The sequence below is a fragment of the Rhinoraja longicauda genome, chromosome 16 (genome assembly GCF_053455715.1).
Source record: "Rhinoraja longicauda isolate Sanriku21f chromosome 16, sRhiLon1.1, whole genome shotgun sequence".
Taxonomy (NCBI): Eukaryota; Metazoa; Chordata; class Chondrichthyes; order Rajiformes; family Arhynchobatidae; genus Rhinoraja; species Rhinoraja longicauda.
In genome coordinates, this window is record NC_135968.1 from 19343417 (window position 1) to 19363155 (window position 19739).

The following is a 19739-nucleotide window of genomic DNA, read 5'->3' on the forward strand; positions in this document are numbered from 1 at the left end:
AGCAACTGCATTTTTTTATCTTTAAATTTAGAGGCAGATTATTTATTATGCTGTTACAAGTTAACCCAAAGGAAGACCAGCATTAGGGTAGATGGACAAGAGGTCACCTATTTACAATTGAGTAGAGGGCTTTTTTCTCAGGACAATGAATCCAGAGCTGTGGAGGCAGAATCACTGAATATCTTGACGGTTGATTTCCAGACCACGCCGCATTCAAAAGCGGAAAATAGGCAGAAAGATTGCAGCAGAGTGCAAGATCACATGACCTTATCGATTGGCAGCACAGGCTCAAGGAATCATATCATCAGTAACACAGCTGATGTGTACATTAAGTTTCACAAAATTTGAATAAAAATTGAAATCATAAGAGATTAGGAAGAGAAGACAAATGTTGAACCTGCTTATATTCAGACTGCAAAACAGATGTACATCCAAGAGTTGGTCTTGGGGTCACCACGATATTGTCCAAATACAGGTTTTGTGCCATCAAATACTAATTGGAAATACTAATGATCGAAGAAAGGTGGCAGCCACAGGATACTGAAGTCGGCAAACTCATGATAAATGACTAGTATCTTTTCACAATGAATTTGATGTAGACCAGGGTACATGCCTGGCTGTCTGCTGCGAATCCAATATGACAGATAAGATTAATTTATTTAGAAAAATCATTTCAAAATTTTGAACACGTGAAATGAAACGCCATTTATTTTCCAAATCCAAGCAGAATAGTTTGGCCAGAAATGCAAAGAGGAAGTTCTCAGTGACTTGCAGAAATGTCAATGGCAGGCTTGCTCGACAATCTAATGACTCAATCATAACCATCCTGATTTGTTTTCCAAAAACATTTGCAGCCACCTATACAGCAACGAGTTTAAATTTAAATATTAGTTTTAAAAGGAAAGAAACAGAGATTTCAAAACCAGAGAGAATAAAATGATTTTTTGGAAAACAAAAAACTTCAGCTTTCTGGACAGAATAAAAATAACTACACTTTTGTAAATGCTTGTTTAAACCTCAGTGGCAATATTGTTTAGGTCCAAGATCAGATCTTTCCTCTTTGCAATCAGTTCGATAAATCTACAAAGTCTGCCAAGGCATTTTTTCCCCTAAAGTTGTTCCCTTCAAGTTGCTTTTAGTCTACTTCTATCAAACTAGTGCACTCCAAATTACCATGACCTGTTGAAGTAGAAGAACTTCAGTTGTTTTGTTGCTTTTGTCTTAATTGTAGTTTAGATATGATGTAGTGTTTGCGGTTGTGTGTTATGTGGGGGGGGGGAAACTGTAACATTGTCTCTCCCGAACGGAGACCCGACCTTTGTTTTCTGTGTCGTGTCTCCGTTCCCGCTGCGGCCTACCACCGGCCATGCACCTGGAGCTGGCGGCCTCCGGCTGGGACCACCTGGGCTCTGGTTCGCAGAGCCCACGGCCCGGACTCACCACCTGCGGCGTGGCTGCCTTCGGATGCTGCGGGAGCGGCTATGACTCGTCTCCGGAGGCTCCGGCGCGAGCCGCCTGGACATCGGAAGCCCGCAGGCCCCTGGGCGGGGGCCGACATTGGGAGCTCCGGCAGCGGCAGTGTCTTCGCCCGCCCCGAATTGCGGGGCTTGGGTCGGCCTGCCGCGGACCTTTCACCGCCCGGCACTGCCTGAAATAGGCCGCGGGATTTTCTCCGCCCGGCGGGGGCTTCAATGTCGGGAGCCACGACCGCCCCGACGTGGCAACTCCAACAGCCTGACCGCGGGAGAAGTCGGCAGGGGAAGAGAAAAGGACATTCTGGCCTTCCATCACAGTGAGGAGGTGACTGGAGGAGACTCACTGTGATAGATGTTTCTTTTGTTTGGTGTTAGTTTATAATTGTATGTGTTATTGCATTTTTATTGATTATTCTTATTGGACTTATTGTTGAACTGCGGGTAATTTTTCATTTCACTGCACATTTATGTGTATGTGACAAATAAATGACTATTGATAACTATCAATACATGTTAATCTGTCAGTATGAGTGTTCAAGATGAACACAGTCCAAGGCTACCTCTTCCCTTTTATAGAGCTCTGTACCCACCTTTCTAAAAGCTTCAGGTGAGAGGGGCATCTTGTTTAGTGAAAGACTGCAAGTCTGCCTACACCATAACCCCACCCCCCAACAGTGAAGAGCCTCGAGCATGCCTTTTATCACAAGGCCTGGACTCCTGATCATCCTGCGCAAGGCAAAAAGAACGATTGAGTCAAGCGAGTCAAGCTTGTCACATAACCAACAATTTTAAAGTGCAATGCTCTTAATAGGCAAAAAAGAGAGACACAAGTTGTGGGAAGGAGTAAAAATCAAATACCGTTGACAGATATGAGGCTGTTTTTGGCTTGACAACTCAAAAAGAAACTCAAAAGTATATACTTGTAGCCATTTAGAATGTCACTTTTACAAATTCGCTGGGCATCTCTTTTACAGGAGATGGTGTGGGTTTGCTTTAATCAATATTTTCCAATAGTTGAAAATACACTAATGTTATCAAGTTGGATACCAGCTTTGCTGTTCAATATTCAGTTCATTTGGTTAGACTGCACATGCCTCATTTCAGACTTTAATGCACATGTACACTTTTGTAAATACCACTTGAACTAAATGTAATGACTTTTTGGTCATTTAGTAATACCAGTTGCCTCACTTAGCCATGCTGAAAACAAATTTGTTTCCGGTGCAATTAAACTGCTTCTAACACAATCTTGGAATACTTTTTCCTTCCTTCATATTTCTTTCTTTCCAGCAGGTACTTAAACGATTTTCCTTTTCCACTTAATTAAACTTGGCAAGAACAACAGAACAGATTGTGTTGCAAGTTGGCAGGTTGAAAAGTTGATCGACATGAGGGATTGGAATGATAATTAAACATATCTTATATGACACGATTTTCATTTCAGGATTAAACACAACAATTTAGATCTTATTCAATGCGTCCTTCATTTATTTTCTCAATAAACCTTGGTTGAAGGAAGGGAGGAAGAGAGTGCACTGTAAATTACTTCATATCAGTTTTTAAATAGATGGCTTCTTATACTGGAAGAATACCCCCACCCTGTTCTAATGTGCAAGACAAAAAGAAGCATCCTCTCAACATCCATCTTCTCGAGTCCCTCAAAATCTTACTTTTTGATAAAATCACTGCTCCAAAATTCCGTACTGACTCAATCTGTTCAACCTCTGCTCATAATGCCTTCAGTTTAGGAATCAACCTTGTGAAACTACTCCAAACTGCCTCCAAAATTTATCTTCATAGACAAGGCCAAAACTATATATTGCTCGATGTGTAGTCTCACAACTAACTGCCTTGTACAGCAGCAATGTCGTCCTTGTCCATACCAATTACACCCTTTGAAATCAAAGATGCAGTTATTAATTCAGAAAAGTATATAAAAGTTTATCCTTAATACCCCATCCAATACCAATTATAAATTCAAACAAGCCCAAAATGTGACAGCTCACATGATACAAGCATTTCTAGGATTTTGCTATTACATTTCAGTCACCAAACTTCCATTTACATTACAGGCATGAAAGTTACATGACAGGTGTAATGTAAATGCAGTATTAAGAAATCACAGTTGGTAGGACTGCAAGTCAAAATAACTCAGCACAATAGGATGGAAGCTCAGCAAGTCAAACAATTAACAAAAACCAAATCACAAGAGAAGGCAGCTAACATTAACAAACTGAAGATGCCAAAATACATAATAAAAATTAAAACGCTGGAAATACCCATCAAGCAGCATTTGATAAAAGGATGAAATCCTTGAGGATAATGAGCTCGTTTTAGATTTAATTGAGAAATAAATACGTTACAGAGAAAGATGGAGTGATGGGAAGAACCAATTATCACGATTGGGTGGTGACTAAGTAAATATAGAAGACAGATTGGTGTTGGCCGAGACTGGAAGTGAAGACAAAAAACTGCAGATGCTGTAACCTTGAACAAAACCCAATGCCGTTCGAACTCAGTGGGTCAGGCTCCATCTGTGGAAGAAATGGACAGGCAACGTTTCAGGTTGGGTCCTTTTTCAGATCTTTTGTTATTATCTTTGTAATCATGTTGGAATAAAGATGAAGTGTCTGCATAGAGGGGAGACCAAGAGGAAAACGATTGACAGTTTGGTGTCTGCTAAGTTGTGAATACTTGTTAATGGCACCCAATTTTGTTTGGAAAGGGACAACATACAAAAAAAGTAAAATAATGCTTCAGCTGAATTGTAGAACTATTGTGGCTGACATTCCAAATTAGAAAACAATGCTGGAAACGCTGAGTCAAGCAACATCACTGGCAAGGAAAACCTAGTACAAAAGATGCTGGAAATATTTATCAGGCCACGAAACAACTGCAGAGAAAGAGCCAACACATAAGTTAACTAGAAACACAAACCTTGCTGCCCAACCTACAGATTTCATCTAATCCACCAAGCACCCTAGCATTATCATATCATATCATATATCATATATATACAGCCGGAAACAGGCCTTTTCGGCCCACCAAGTCCGCGCCGCCCAGCGATCCCCGCACACCAACTAGGGACAATTTTTACATTTACCCAGCCAATTAACCTACATACCTGTACGTCTTTGGAGTGTGGGAGGAAACCGAAGATCTCGGAGAAAACCCACGCAGGTCACGGGGAGAACGTACAAACTCCTTACAGTGCAGCACCCGTAGTCAGGATCGAACCTGAGTCTCCGGCGCTGCATTCGCTGTAAAGCAGCAACTCTACCGCTGTGCTACCGTGCCGCCAAGCATTCTCTGCTTGTACATGCAAACTGACCAGTTCTCCCTTAAACTGGAATAAAGGTGAAGTGTCTGCATAGAGGGGAGACCAAGAGGAAAATGATTGACAGTTGTGTCTGCTAAGTTGTGAATACTTGTTAATAGCACGCAATTTTGTTTGGAAAGGAATTTCTGGTATTTAAACTGGAAAGGTCATTTATCTGAAATTATTGAATTCCATATTGTCCCGAGGACTCAACCAGAACAACTCCATTTTTATGTTACAGCACAGACTATTGGAGGAAACTGGCAGGTTTGAGAACATTTTATTCACAAAATGCTGGAGTAACTCAGCAGGTCAGGCAGCATCTCGGGAGAGAAGGAATGGGTGACGCTTCTTCAGACTGATGTCGGGGGTGGGACAAAGGAAGGATATAGGTGGAGACAGGAAGATAGAGGGAGATCTGGGAAGGAGGAGGGGAAGGGAGGGACAGAGGAGCTATCTGAAGTTGGAGAAGTCGACGTTCATACCACCGGGCCGCAAACTGCCCAGGCGAAATATGAGGTGCTGATCCTCCAATTTCCGGCGGGCCTCACTATGGCACTGGAGGAGGCCCATGACAGAGAGGTCAGACTGGGAATGGGAGGGGGAGTTAAAGTGCTGGGCCACCGGGAGATCAGTTGCGTTAATGCAGACCGAGCGCAGGTGTTCAGCGAAGCGATCGCCGAGCCTGCGCTTGGTTTCGCCGATATAAATAAGTTGACATCTAGAGCAGCGGATGCAATAGATGAGGTTGGAGGAGGTGCAGGTGTCTCACCTGGAAAGACTGTTTGGGTCCTTTGATGGAGTTGAGGGGGGAGGTAAAGGGACAGGTGTTGCATCTCGTGCGGTTGCAAGGGAAAGTGCCCGGGGTTAGGGTGGTTTGGGTAGGAAGGGACGAGTGGACCAGGCAGTTGCGGAGGGAACGGTCTCTGCGGAACGCAGAGAGGGGAGGGGATGGGAAGATATGGCCAGTGGTGGGGTCCTGTTGTAGGTGACGGAAATGTTGGTGGATGATATGTTGGATCCACTGGCTGGTGGGGTGGAAGGTGAGAACGAGAGGGATCCTGTCCTTGTAGCGAGTGGGGGGAGGGGGAGCAAGAGCGGAGCTGCGGGATGTAGAAGAGACCCTAGTGAGAGCCTCATCTATAATGGAGGAGGGGAAGCCCCGTTTTCTGAAAAACGAGGACATCTCGGAAGCCCTAGTCTGAAACACCTCATCCCGGGCGCAGATGCGGCGCAGACGGAGGAATTGGGAGTAGGGGATAGACTTTTTGCAGGGGACCGGGTGGGAAGAAGTGTAGTCCAGATAGCTGTGCGAGTCGGTGGGCTTGTAGTAAATGTCCGTCACTAGTTTTTCTCCTTTGATGGAGATGGTGAGGTCCAGAAATGGGAGGGAGATGTCAGAGATAGTCCAGGTATATTTAAGGGCAGGATGGAAATTGGAGGTGAAGTGTATGAAGTCAGTGAGTTCTGCATGGGTGCAAGAGGTAGCACCAATGCAGTTGTCGATGTAGCGGAGGTAGAGTTCGGGGCTGGGGCCAGTGTACGTCTGGAACAGGGATTGTTCGACGTACCCGACAAAGAGGCAGGCGTAGCTAGGGCCCATGCGAGTGCCCATAGCTACGCCTCTGGTTTGGAGGAAGTGGGAGGAGTCAAAGGAGAAGTTGTTGAGGGTAAGAACCAGCTCTGCTAGGCAATAGGTTTGACAACATATTGGGGTGGGGTTAAGGTTTTCCAGTGGATGATCTTTTGTGGAGAGGGTGACATTAGTTGTTCTAGTTCTTTTTCTGTTGATGCTGTCTGGGCAATTGAGCATTTCCAGGTTATATTTAAGGCTTTCTAACCTCTGCAGTTCCATGCTTCAATGTCTCTGGCACATTCCGCTCAAATTTAAATTTCTATACATACCAGAGGTGAACCTGGTGGTTTGGAATTTCAAGAATGTGATGCACCCACTAGATGGAAAGACTGATCAAAAGAAAGTTCCCAGTCTGAAAACTGACTCATGTTGTTGTCAATTTGTTTTGAAAACTGAAAAATGGTGCTCTAAAAAGGCACAATGGGATGGTATGAAATCTGAAATTGTTCCGATAGAAAAATACATCCAAGTTTTCCATCTGTTGATGCACCCTAGAAAACCATGACAAATCTTTTGACAAGTTATACCTCCAAACACATGGTTGTTAATTGAGAAAATTACTTGTGTTTTTCAACTTCTAAACCGGAATATCAGATCTTTTTGGAAAGAAAATGAGATCTTCGAACTGATATGGAAATTGATACCAAAGAAAGACACAAAATGCTGAAATTACACAGGTCAGGCAGCATCTCTAGAGAAAATGAATAGGTGACTTTTTGGGTATTTATTACATGAAAATTGATATGTTTGCTCTGGTACAGTATCCTTGAATGCAAGGCAATCATATCACAATAATAAAATGTTCCGTCATTTGCAGCAGTCCATTGTTTAGCAGGCAAACACCATGTCAATAACATGCAAGACATACAGTGTGCAATCAAACAAACACCACTATCAATAAGTGCAGCCATCAAGCAGACTCTTCCAGCTTGCTCACAGAAGATTCTTACCTATCAAGGTCATGCAAGTATCAGCAGCAGGTTGCAAGTCACTTGTCAATGGTAGCTGACCACAAGGAAGATAGCAACAGTAGTTCCACCAACAAGGACCAAGACCTTCGTTTGGAGAATACTCTCGCCATCAAATCCTACAACAGTTTCAACAGTACACCACAGCTTCCTGCTCTTTCCTCAAAGCACTGAAGTGGTGCACGGTACTCATGTAATGCACAATGCATCATTGGATACAATGCATAATTATCATTGGATAGCATTGTCACAAGAAAAAAGGCAGTAGGTCAGCGTGGACAATTCGCCTGACTGTGCAGCTAGTCAAAGTTTTACTCAGTTGACTTGATCATCATGGAGAAAGTGGTCTCAAAAAAGTTGCCTCTTGGCATCCAAAAACAAACAGGCAACCAAATCTTGCAGGTATCTGCAACTCTAAGAAAGATATTGGAGACACCAGATATAAAGTTCAGGTAATTAAGTTTAATTTTTTTTATCAAAACTAATAGGGTGGTGGATATAGAGGAACTAGTTAAATCAGTTCTAGAAAAAATATTGCTCACGCAAAGAGAATGGGGGAAGAATGTGACTAATTGAATTAGTCTTTGAAAGAGTTAGTTTGCTGTTGCCCTGAATGGCCCATTCTGGGATTCTGATTCAGACAGGAACCCAAGAAATGGGTCTCACTTACTTTAACTTTTCAAACATTTTACTAAAAGTAAAATAAAGATTGGAACATGCACAGGAGGCGAGATTTTAGATCTGAATCTAAAATGTCAGATTAGCATTTTTAAAAATCTATGAATTTAAGCTAGAGCAAATGACAAGGAAGAACAAGTTTACATGGTCAATGTAGATCTGCAGTAATGTACACCTCTTGTGAACTAGTTTCATGTTCAAAAGATATCCACTGAAAAGTTACTCCAAAGGATAAACGGAGAAAACATTTCTTGCCGCTATTCCAGAAATAATATCACTGCAAATTCAGGTAGAGTTGCAGTATTAAGATATTTGCATAAATTGGGCCTTGCCCACACCATCAATTAAATAAACAAGATAATGGATCTTTCACAAAAAATCTGGAATGCGAGGTGCTCTGCCAACATGCCCCCACTGAACAACAACCCTTAATGAACAATGAGAACCTTGAAAACAGACCGATCTTCATCCCACGAGCCACTACGCAGCCTCAGCAGGGTTCAAACAATAAAGTTCACCCCAGGCTCCACACCTATGGCTCGCTAAGCATATGAAGGTCAACCTTCACTTTTAAAGTAAACTCAAATTCTGCAAGTCTAATGCAATCTCCAAAATCCTCCAAATACATTGGCAGAAGAAGCAAGCAAACCTTATCTCATAGATTAATGTCTCTTGTAATTGTTAATTATGCTCAATCAGCTCAGTGGGCAGTATGATCTACCCTCATGTTTGAAATCACAGTGGAGCACTTATTCTTGAATAAGTTGAACAGTGGTATCAGCTGGTGTCTAGAATGGGACTATATGGAGGTCAATCAAAAAGTATAACAGGAATACAAAGTCTCCTAAACAATCCACCCATACCTAACATCTCCTCCCTCATCTGAAGAGTCCACCGATCCTAGACATAACTGTTTAACCACCTCTGAACTGTAGTGATAGAAAACTAGGCTCAACTTCAAAAGAGACTGTTTGAGAGAAAAGATTGAAATGCCACACACTGTGGTCTCATCTTGGACAACTAGTCTTAATATTTTCCATTAAACTGGGCATAAAATATTACTTCCAAGACAATTAAACACGTAGAAATTATAATGTACTCTTGCTCAGACTCCTTCAAGAGTGGTTTTGTGGTCTAAAGTTTCCTACTTTAGAAACCCACAGACTGGGCCATAAACAGAGCAGGCGATGCTGAACAAGGTGGAATGGTGGGTAGATTGTCTGAGATATTATGTACTCCTTTCAGTGCATGCAAATGCTTCTACTGGTCTTTCTCTTTATTCATAGAGGAGTGATGTCAGGGAATCCAATGACAGAGAACAGGACGTTTAATTATTGCAAAGAAATTTTTCAAAATGTCACAATGACATACAGCATGGGAACAGGCCCTTTGGCCCAAGTCAGTGCCAACCACCAATCACTTATTCATACAACTGCATTAACCTTATAAGAAAACACTTCCCATTATCTCACCAATTCAGCTACCACCCCTTCGATGCCAGCTCTATCGATGAAAACTCTACACAAATAGGATCCATGGTCAAGAGTGAATCCAGGTCTCGACTATTGATATAGTGGCTCTTAGTAGCTGCAATGCAATGCTTGAAACTTTTGCTCCTAAAAATCCTCTGTTGTCAGGCTTGTAGATGCCGAGGTCTACTCACCACAGCTGACTAAACACATTCAGAACCTGGATACTGGAGATGTTGACTGAATATGGGAGGGACAAGAATACTGGAATTTCTCAATCCACCGTAGGACAGAGACAATGTGACATTTCTCTCCAGCATTTCAGTTGCTGGATACAGGTAATCCAAGGAAACAAAACACAGGAAGGTTGGAAGCGCTGTTGCTGGAAAACTAATAACTAGTGGCCAGATACAAAATCTTGGAACAGTCCACTGAATGGTGTGCTGATGCAATAAATTGTCAATGACTTGTCGTGAATGCAAGGTGGTTCTCAAAATACAAAAAAATCTGGCATTTCCAGGGACCTCAATTGTGCATTTTCTGAAGGGGCAGCCGACAAATGCTTTGCAGAGTCAGGTTTGTACATGAATAGTCCTTTTCACATATTTAGCACAAACCCTCAGTGAAGGAATCAACCTCTTAGATAATTAAAATGGAATCTTGAACAAAAATCAAAAGGCTGGAGGAACTCAGTGGGTCAGGCAGTGGGTTGGGCTCAGCTTGAGCATGGCCTCTGAATAGGTGCACAAATAAATGTTATCCGCTTACTGTAAATCCAATGACTAAGGTTGGGTAATTCCACTTCCCCCACATCTGCTATTTTATTTGGCCCACTGAGATCAAATCTTTATGTCCATGATCTAATTGCACTATTGCTGGTCTGCACTGACTATTATTCAGACATTAGGCTGTTTGTTGCACAACCAAAGTTTTGTTCCAAAGGATCATATAAACTTGATAAATAGCAAACTAATCAAAAGAATTGTTCAAGTTGAATTTCAAATGAGACAAGACACCGTTTCCTTGACCCAAACATCTCTGACTCACTTGGTTACCTGCCCTTGGGTCTGGATAATTTACATTATTCTTCCCTAAATTTAACTTGTTGTTCCTTGGGAAACCATAAGCTCATGCAAGCCTGCACAGAACAGATTGCCATTCAAGACTGACAACACCCTTCGATATTAGAAAACTGCAAGTCATGATGAATCTCCTGGAAAAGTCATCACATCAGTTGAACATTCTGCTTCTATGGCAGATACAAGAAAAAAGGTTGCACAAATATTTTCTGAATAATATTACCCCCTACCCCCCCATCACAAGAATAAATTAAGATTTTACCCTAAAAGGAAAACAAATGGCCATATGGTTACCCACAGCACTTCTTTTACACAGTATTTTCTCATTTTGCATCTTTACTTTGTTTGAAGTTCAATATCGTAGGGGTTGCTCCCCATATAAAAACCATAATGCAAATTCATTAATTTGAAAAGATTTTAATTACAGGAAGTCTCAAAATACTTTTGCTGTGACCAAAGTAATTCTCACATGCAGTCATTATCGTAAGTTGGGAAACAAGGAAACATATTTACATTCCCACACACAATATCGTAACCAATCTTTCTGAAATAGATTATTCAGTTAAGGGATAAATATTGAGATAGACACATGGTAATAACACTAAATGGCAAGTTTGTGTACAGCTCAAACTCACTCAGTATAGACCAACTGCTATAATACAGTTCAACATTGGCATCAATAAATTTACCCTTCACATTTGTGTAAAATATGTGCTTTTTGCAAATGGATTGTACCTTAGCTATCATTCAAGGAGATCCACAAGGTCATTGTAACCCATTTCAAGCTTGTAATCCTGCCATCGAAAGAAGGACTTGTTGATTCATTTTATTTATCATAGACAATTTTTTCCTGCACAATAGCATTGTTTTCCTTTGGTTAGCTGACTAGCATAAGCAAAGGAATAGAACACCACACACATATACCCTTACCCAGTGATTAGCAAAAACATCTGTTTTCTGGTAGCAACTTGGCACTTGAATAATGCAGATCACCGGGTACGTTAAAAGCCCCATCACTGACTCACAACTAACGTGGACAAGGTCATTTTAAATATGAAGAGACCATGAGATTTCATTGAGGAAACAGCTTCTTCCAGCATGGTATTGTTTCCATGGCTGCCTGTTTTACATGCCACACAAAGGAGGGTATTCACTCATTCACTGCACCCCCACCCCCAATTACCCCCACTCTCAAAAAGAATGCTCCTTCACATGTACACTGCAGGATAATTACTTAAAATCATCACAATTTTTGTCACAGGATTGCACTTTCTTTAAATGAATTCTATATGCTTGGCCCAAAAAGATTTCCTAATGCATTTCTGGGTCAGGTACTTTACACATTATATTTGCATTGCTGCTTAAAAGTAATGCTTGACACAGATGAGTAATACTGTAATTAAAGTGAAATGTAGGCAAAATTAGACCAGGGTTACAGGCTTGTGCCTTCAATGTAGTTCAACTGGAGGAGATGGAATGAATTGAAATTGAACTTAGAAATCCTAACAATTACATATGATTCCACGTCCAGCAACTATTTTTTCCCTTTGCATGGTTCAGTTTAAGTTGAAGGGCACAGAATCCCACAGCTATCCTGCACAAGCGTCCTAGAAATATTGTAAAACCAGATTACCAGAAGCAAAACTGAAAACTCCTATCCCATCTACAAAGAACCATGAGATTCCACAAATGCCTCAATCTTGAATTACAAGTTCACCCCATGTGACCAATTTTGTTGGAGTACAAAAGGCACCGTGTGGGCAGAACATCCTAAAGAAAACTTGTCACATCAGTTAACAGAATTAATAAAGCGGTTATTATTCAGCCAAACAGCATTCACGTCTTCAACACACCTTATCTGACTGCAGCACGAGTAACAATATTAGCTATTAAAACAGAGATCCACATCACCACTAATCTATTTTAGAAATATTACCCTCAAACAAAATGGCTGCCAATGTCTACTTTCACAAGCAAGGTCTTCGCATAAGCTATTAGGAACAAATACATCGTTAAACTAACATTATTGCACACAAAAAAACCCCACAACTAATAACAAAACAAATTCATCTTTTTACAGATTTGAAGAGCCAAGACATAGCTTATTGGTTACAAGTAACAAGATGCATTGTAAACCAATGGCTAATATATTCCATTCCAAAAGCTGCTGAAACAATCCGTTACCTCCATTCCCCAAATTAATATAAAATAGAATCAGTTTAAACAAGCATGGCATTTCAATGATAAATCATTGCACATCTTCCCAAACAAGCATAAAATGCCAAAACAAGGAACGGCAGATGCTGGTTAATACACAAGAGGACACAAAGTGTTGTTTAAGCACAGGTTTTGTCGATACAGGGAGAAGAATAAGAATCAAAACAGATCCCATATAAAGTAACCACTGTCACAGTTATAGTCTGAAGAAAGGTCTTGACCAAAATGTCACCCATTCCTTCTCTCCAGAGATGCTGCCTATTTTCTCCAGCATTCCAGAACTCCAGCATTTTGTGTCTATCACAGGTATTTGATACGTGTACCTATGGGAACTCGCCCAAACGACTGATAAATGCACAGCTTGAATAGGAACAGTTTTAACACACCAAAGTCACACGCAAGAAATTAGCGAACATACCTGGCTTTTGAATTTCAACACAATTTTCTGAAGATGCAGATTTATAGCTGTGGCTTATTTTCGCCGCACATAGCAAGAAAACTGGATGTTAGCAACATTTGAAGTGTCCTTTGCCTTCCCTAAAATGTAGACGATTTGTTGGAAAACCCATTGAATCTTTTGTCTCATGTTTACACATTACTTGTAAAATGTTAGCTTCAGCTTTTTCCACCACAGCCACCTAAATTCACGACTTAATCCAAGCCTCCGTTTTCCACCAGTTATCTTTTAATAATGTCAGCAAATATGCATTGACTGCTTGCTTCCCTTTCATCAATATACGAGGACATTTCTAGTTACTAATGCACCTCTGAACTTCACATTTGTATAGTTATGTATAACAATTACTATACTGTTTCCCTCAGCTTTCTTGATAACAATTCAGAGCAAAATATATATTTACGTACAAACTGATAATATTCCCCAACCAGTCTGAAGGGTCTCGACCCAAAACGTCACCCATTCCTTCCCTCCAGAGATGCTATCCCGCTGAGTTACTCCAGCTTTTTGTGTCTATCTTAACATTACAGTCATTTTGTGCCCAATTTAGTCGACTCACAACTTGTTGGGTGAAATGGCTTCTCCCATTGCTGTAACAATTCTAGAAAAACTATTGTTCTCAACTATAACTCAAATACAATAAAAATGAATGATCTAATGTCAGGACTTAGTTGCAGTTTAACCAAAAGTGCCATTGGGAGAATTTTGTCATGTTTTTTTTCTAAAGAAAACTGTTTCAAACACAGACTAATATTAATTGTATTTATTTGGTAATGGGGATAGTTAAATGCACTAGCCCGGTTGGAGTCATTGCCCCTCTGGCCTGACAATCTAATTAAGCACTGCCAAAATATTCATTACAAAAAACTTAATCAAAAAACTAAAATCCTTCTCAACTGTAACTATTTATGCAATTATTGATTTGCATGTCAGAGAAGGACAGTCCCAAAACGAAATTAATGATCGTACCCAAGGAACTGAACTGAAAAGCCATGCCATCGAAACTACAACTTCAAGTAAACTAATTCCCTCCCCAAACTCCCAGCAATTTGAAAGGTGAAACGCTCCAACATTTATAGAGCTCATGACCTTTCTCCAAAGAGTAGATCAACTACAGAAAATTATCTTCTGCCATATCATTTTACTCCCATCTTTCTAAAGATAAACTTTCAAAAGCAGGATACAAGGAACTGCAGATGTAGGTTTACAAAAAAAGCAACACAAAGCGCTGGAGTAACTCAGTGGGTCAGGCAGCATCTTTGGAAAACATGAATAGGTGATGTTTTAGGTTGGGACCCTTCTTTAGACTGAAATGTCAGTTATCCATGTTCCCCAGAGATGCTGCCTGACCCACTGAGTTGCTCCAGAACTGTGTCTTTCTTTCAAAAGTAGGGTTTTGACAGTGGTGCCTCTACAATGCGCCACAAAATTTCTAGCTTTGTTAAATAGAAGAATAAAACTACACCCTTCTTTTCCATGATGATTTTGACAGTGGTGCTTCTACAATACACCATACAGTTTTTAGCTGACAACTCTCAAAATAAGACAACTCTCAAAACAACTGACAACTTGCTGCTTGTGGAAAGGGATAAACTAACATTCTTGTATGCAAGATGATTTTGACAGTGGTACCTCTACAAAACACCATGTAATTCCTTGCTTACTCGTCCTCAAATATATTAGATTACAGTGCTTGGGCAAAGGAATAAAACTATCCTCATCCTTTGCAAGATGATTTTGATAGTGGTGCCTTAACAATACACCATACAATTCCTTGCTTACTGAACTCTCCAAAAATATCAGTATTGCAACATGGTTCCTGTGCAAAGGAATAAACTACCACTGTCCTTTGCATGGAAAGACACAACATGCAGGAGGAACTCAACGGAGTAACCCAGTTTGAAGGGTCCCCACCCAAAACGTCACCATTCGATGTACTCCAGGGCTCTTCAGGGATGTTGTCTGACCGCTGAGTCACACCAGCATTTTGTGTCTTTCCTTGATAAACCAGCATCTGTAGTTCCTTGATTCTATCGTCCTTTCGAAGATGATTTTGACAGTAGTGCCTCTGCAATACATCGTACAAATTAAAAAAACTGAGAACTGAATTGTAACTCAGTGCCCTGTGTAAGGGAATAAACTATTCCCCTCCTTTTGTAAGATGATTTTGACACTGTTGCCTCTACAATACACTGTGGAATTCCTTGCTTAATGAACTCTTCAACAGAGAACTGTATTGCAATTCAGTACCTGTGTGAAGGAATAAACTATTCTCCACAATCGCAAGATGATTTTGACACTGATGACTGTACAATAGAACGTACAATTCCTTGCTTACTGAAAAACTCTCCAAAAATACCAGTTAGTGTTGCAACACATCGCCTGGGTGAAGGAATAAACTATTTCCCTTCTTTGCAAGATGACTTTGATACTGGTGCCTCTACAATACACCGTACAAATCATTGCTTACTGAACTCTTCAAAAAAAGAAAACTGTATTGTAACTCGTTGCTTGTGTGAAGGAATAAACCGTTCCCCTTTGCAAGATGAAACATGCAACTCTCTCGGCGCTTCAATTTCCAAAAAGAGATCGGCTGCCAATGCAGATGGACCGTGCCGTTTGTTTTGTTTTTCCACGGCTTGCACCCGCTTCCCTCCCTCCCCCGGCAGCGGACGTCAGGGCTGTCGAGCGAGTACCTTGACGCAGTCGATGGGGTACATCACGCAATGCTCCAGGACCCCGGCCACGGCTCCGGCGATCATGTGCGTGGAGGTGGAAGCGGTCTCGGGGAGGTTCTCGTATTCTGGCTCGTTGCTGCTGCTGCTGCTGCTGCTGTTGTTCTTATCCGAGAAATTGTCCATAATATTCAGGAAGCGGCTGGCTGGGGACGGAGGGCTCACCAAGATGTCGAAGAAAGGAGGCGGCGTGGCGAGCGCTGGCGACTTGCGGGCGATGGCCACCGAGCCGCCCGAGATACCCGTCCCGCTGCTGCTGGCACTGCCCTCACCGCTGCTGATCGCTTCGGCCCGCTCCGGTACTTTGATCCTCACCCCTTCATGTTCAAATTCCATCGGGGAAAAACTTGACGGCCAAGCCCGGGCTGGTTTTCTCTCTCTCTCTCTCTCTCTCTTCCCCTCCTCCTCCTCCTCCTCCTCCTCCTCCTCCTCCTCGCGGGATTTGTAGCGCCTTTCGCCCTAATATCGTCCTCACGTTCGGTTCACTCGACGCGCCGGCCCTTTATGAGGAGCCGCCCGCATCTTCTGCCCCCACCGTCGCCATCCTCTCCACCTCCTGGCCTAACTTGCGGCGGGCAGGGGGGCAAAATGGGGGCCGCTGGCCGTGACGTACCACGGTTTCCCAACCCCTCCGCCGGCCGAGGGCGGGACCGCCTTAGACCCCGCCCCTCTGCATTCACACGCCCTGATTGGCCCACCCTTACGACTGACATCATCGCCGTCGCACCATCCCCCTTCCTATTGGTTGAAGCGCCTGTCAATCCCCACACACACTGCTCCACCCGCTCCGCTCGCGCGTTTCAGAGGGCCGCGGTTTGACTTTCAACCTAACTTGATGACTTGATGTCCCGCCCACTTCCCACGTTGTCATTGGGCGTCACCCCACCTACCCCCGTCGCTTTGCGCGCTAGTTGGCTGCTTGCCGCGTCACTCACGCAATCAGGTTGGTTGCGAGGGAGGCATGGTCGGCCGTGCAGGGTTCGCGAAGAACGTATTCCAATCAATGGCGGGAAATCCTGTCACATGATTGATCGGACTTGCTACTGCAAGAACAGTCCCCAGCAAGGACATGGTGAGAAAGGTTGCATGCTCCACTTCCCTTCAAAGTGCAGGCAGCCACATGGAAGCAGAATCGTTGATGCAAAAAGTACTGAAATATGCAACACCTTGTAATGACGCGCCTATTACCTAAGTCAGACTTGAAGCCAATTTCATTTCAAACTTGCAAATGAAAGCGCCAATAACATAATTTCAGATTCTGCAGTCACTTCGGGATGTCGAAATCATGGAAATGTTCGGAATTTCACAATTCCAGAGTAATATCATCGTTTTACCAGCAAATTGCATCAAAACAAGTAACACTGCGGTAGGATTTATGAATCAGACAAATGTAAGCCAGGGTAGATACAAAATGCTGGAGTAACTCAGCGGGACAGACAGCATCTCTGGAGAGAAGGAATGAATGGGTGACGTTTCGAGTCGAGACCCTTCAGACTGAAGAATTTTTCTTAAAATTCTTCAAATGTAAGCCAGGCTTTTTGAAAAAAAATGTATGTAGTTAGACAATAGACAAGAGGTGCAGGAGGAGGCCATTCGGCCCTTCGCGCCAGCACCGCCATTCAATGTGATCATGGCTGATCATTCTCAATCAGTACCCCGTTCCTGCCTTCTCCCCATACTCCGCTATCCTTAAGAGCTCTATCTAGCTCTCTCTTGAATTCATTCAGAGAATTGGACTCCACTGCCTTCTGAGGCAGAGAATTCCACAGATTCACAACTCTCTAACTGAAAAGGTTTTTCCTCATCTCAGTTCTAAATGGTCTACCCCTTATTCTTAAACTGTGGCCCCTTGTTCTGGACTCCCCCAACATTGGGAACATGTTTACTGCCTCTAACGTGTCCAACCCCTTAATAATCTTATACGTTTCGATAAGATCTCCTCTCATCCTTCTAAATTCCAGTGTATACAAGCCTAGTCGCTCCAGTCTTTCAACATATGACAGTCCCGCCATTCCGGGAATTAACCTAGTAAACCTACGCTGCACGCCCTCAATAGCAAGAATATCCTTCCTCAAATTTGGAGACCAGAACTGCACACAGTACTCCAGGTGCGGTCTCACTAGGGCCCTGTACCACTGCAGAAGGACCTCTTTGCTCCTATACTCAACTCCTCTTGTTATGAAGACCAACATTCCATTGGCTTTCTTCACTGCCTGCTGTACCTGCATGCTTCCTTTCAGTGACTGATGCACTAGGACACTAGTTATAGCATAGTTGGATGAAGGCCATTTGGGCCATCGAGGTTGTATCTCTAGCAGCAACTTACAAGTCCGATTTCTCCACCCTTCCACAGCCTGGCAACTTCTTTTGTCACCCATTCCTTCTCTCCAGAGATGCAGCCTGTCCCACTGAGTTACTCCAGCTTTTTTAGTGTCTATTTTCGGTTAAACCAGCATCTGCAGTTCCTTCTTACACATTCTTTTAGATATATGGCCAGCTCCCATTACGGGTGATCGCTGATCGGGGTGGTCTCGGTGTGCATAAGGGCCTGTTTCCCCATTGTATCTTCAAACCAAACGGGCCAGGGAGCACGTCTGCAGGACATGGACAAGCGACACTTTGGGTCAAGGCTCTTCTTCAGACATAAAAGTAAAATAAATTGAAGTTGATAAAACTGCAGCGGGATTCCTTGCACTTGTGATCAGTCTCTGTTGTTCTCCTGAGAACTTGAAGTCTTCCAAAACTCGGTCACCTGTGTCTGAATGTACACCGAGTTCTATTCACGCATTCACCCTGTGCTAACCAGCTTACACTAGCAGCTGGTTAAGTAATGCATCAAATGTAAAATTTGTTTTTTTTCAGATTTCTGCACAGTTTTGTGCTCCTCGGCTCTAATATCGTCCAGTTTGTAACCCTCCAGGATATCTGAACTCCACAAATGTTGTTCTAGTGATCATATCGAAAGTAATTGGACTATAACTGGTGGTTTATCTGTTTAGTAGTAAGGCTACCAACATGATCAAGGACCAGTCTCACCCTAGACACTTCCTCTTCTCCCAGAAGTTTAAAAACGCATACCTCAGATTCATGCTTGACTGGATAGCACACAACAGTATACATGACAATAATCTAAACAAAACACATTCCTAATCTCTGGATTTCCCTCTTTAGTCGCCCGTGCATCCTCACTTTCCTACTAATCATTTTAGCCAAGTTTTTTGTTTTCTGCCAAAACTCAGCTGGATGCTAAATATTTGGTTGATAATGCTGTAGTGAGATTGTTTGTTATGTTGGAGGTACTATATAGAGAGACAATTTTTATGGTGCTGTTGTAAACAGAGTTATAGCCAACAATAGCATGGAAGCTTTCTTAATTGGAGACACAAGGAATTGCAGATGCCGGAATCTTGAGCAAGACAGAAAATACCTGTGAAAATCAGTGGGTCAGGCAGCATCTGTGGAGGAAATGGACAGACGACATTTCGGGTCAGGACCCTTCTTCAGAATGATTGTGATTGGGAGGAAGAAAGCTGGAAAAGTGGTGGGAGCGGGACAACGCCTGGCAAGTGATGGGTGGATAAGATTAGGAGGTTTGGTTGGCAGAAGGGTGAAATAAGTGACAAAGGAAGCAGTGTCTGAAGAAGGGTCTCGACCTGAAACGTCACCCATTCCTTCTCTCCAGAGATGCTGCCTGACCCGCTGAGTT

At 42.5% G+C, this 19739-nt stretch overlaps 1 protein-coding gene across 1 annotated transcript in view; it reads right to left on the reverse strand.

Moving 5' to 3' along the window:
- The window catches only part of LOC144601320 (mitoferrin-1-like), a 42052-nt gene extending 25379 nt beyond the window's left edge, over window positions 1–16673 (reverse strand). Inside the window, exon 1 of the mRNA XM_078413363.1 lies at window positions 15995–16673. Coding sequence (XP_078269489.1) covers window positions 15995–16369 — 375 coding nt within the window. The 5' untranslated portion in view covers window positions 16370–16673. The remainder of the gene's footprint in view (window positions 1–15994) is intronic.
- Window positions 16674–19739: the final 3066 nt, after the last annotated feature.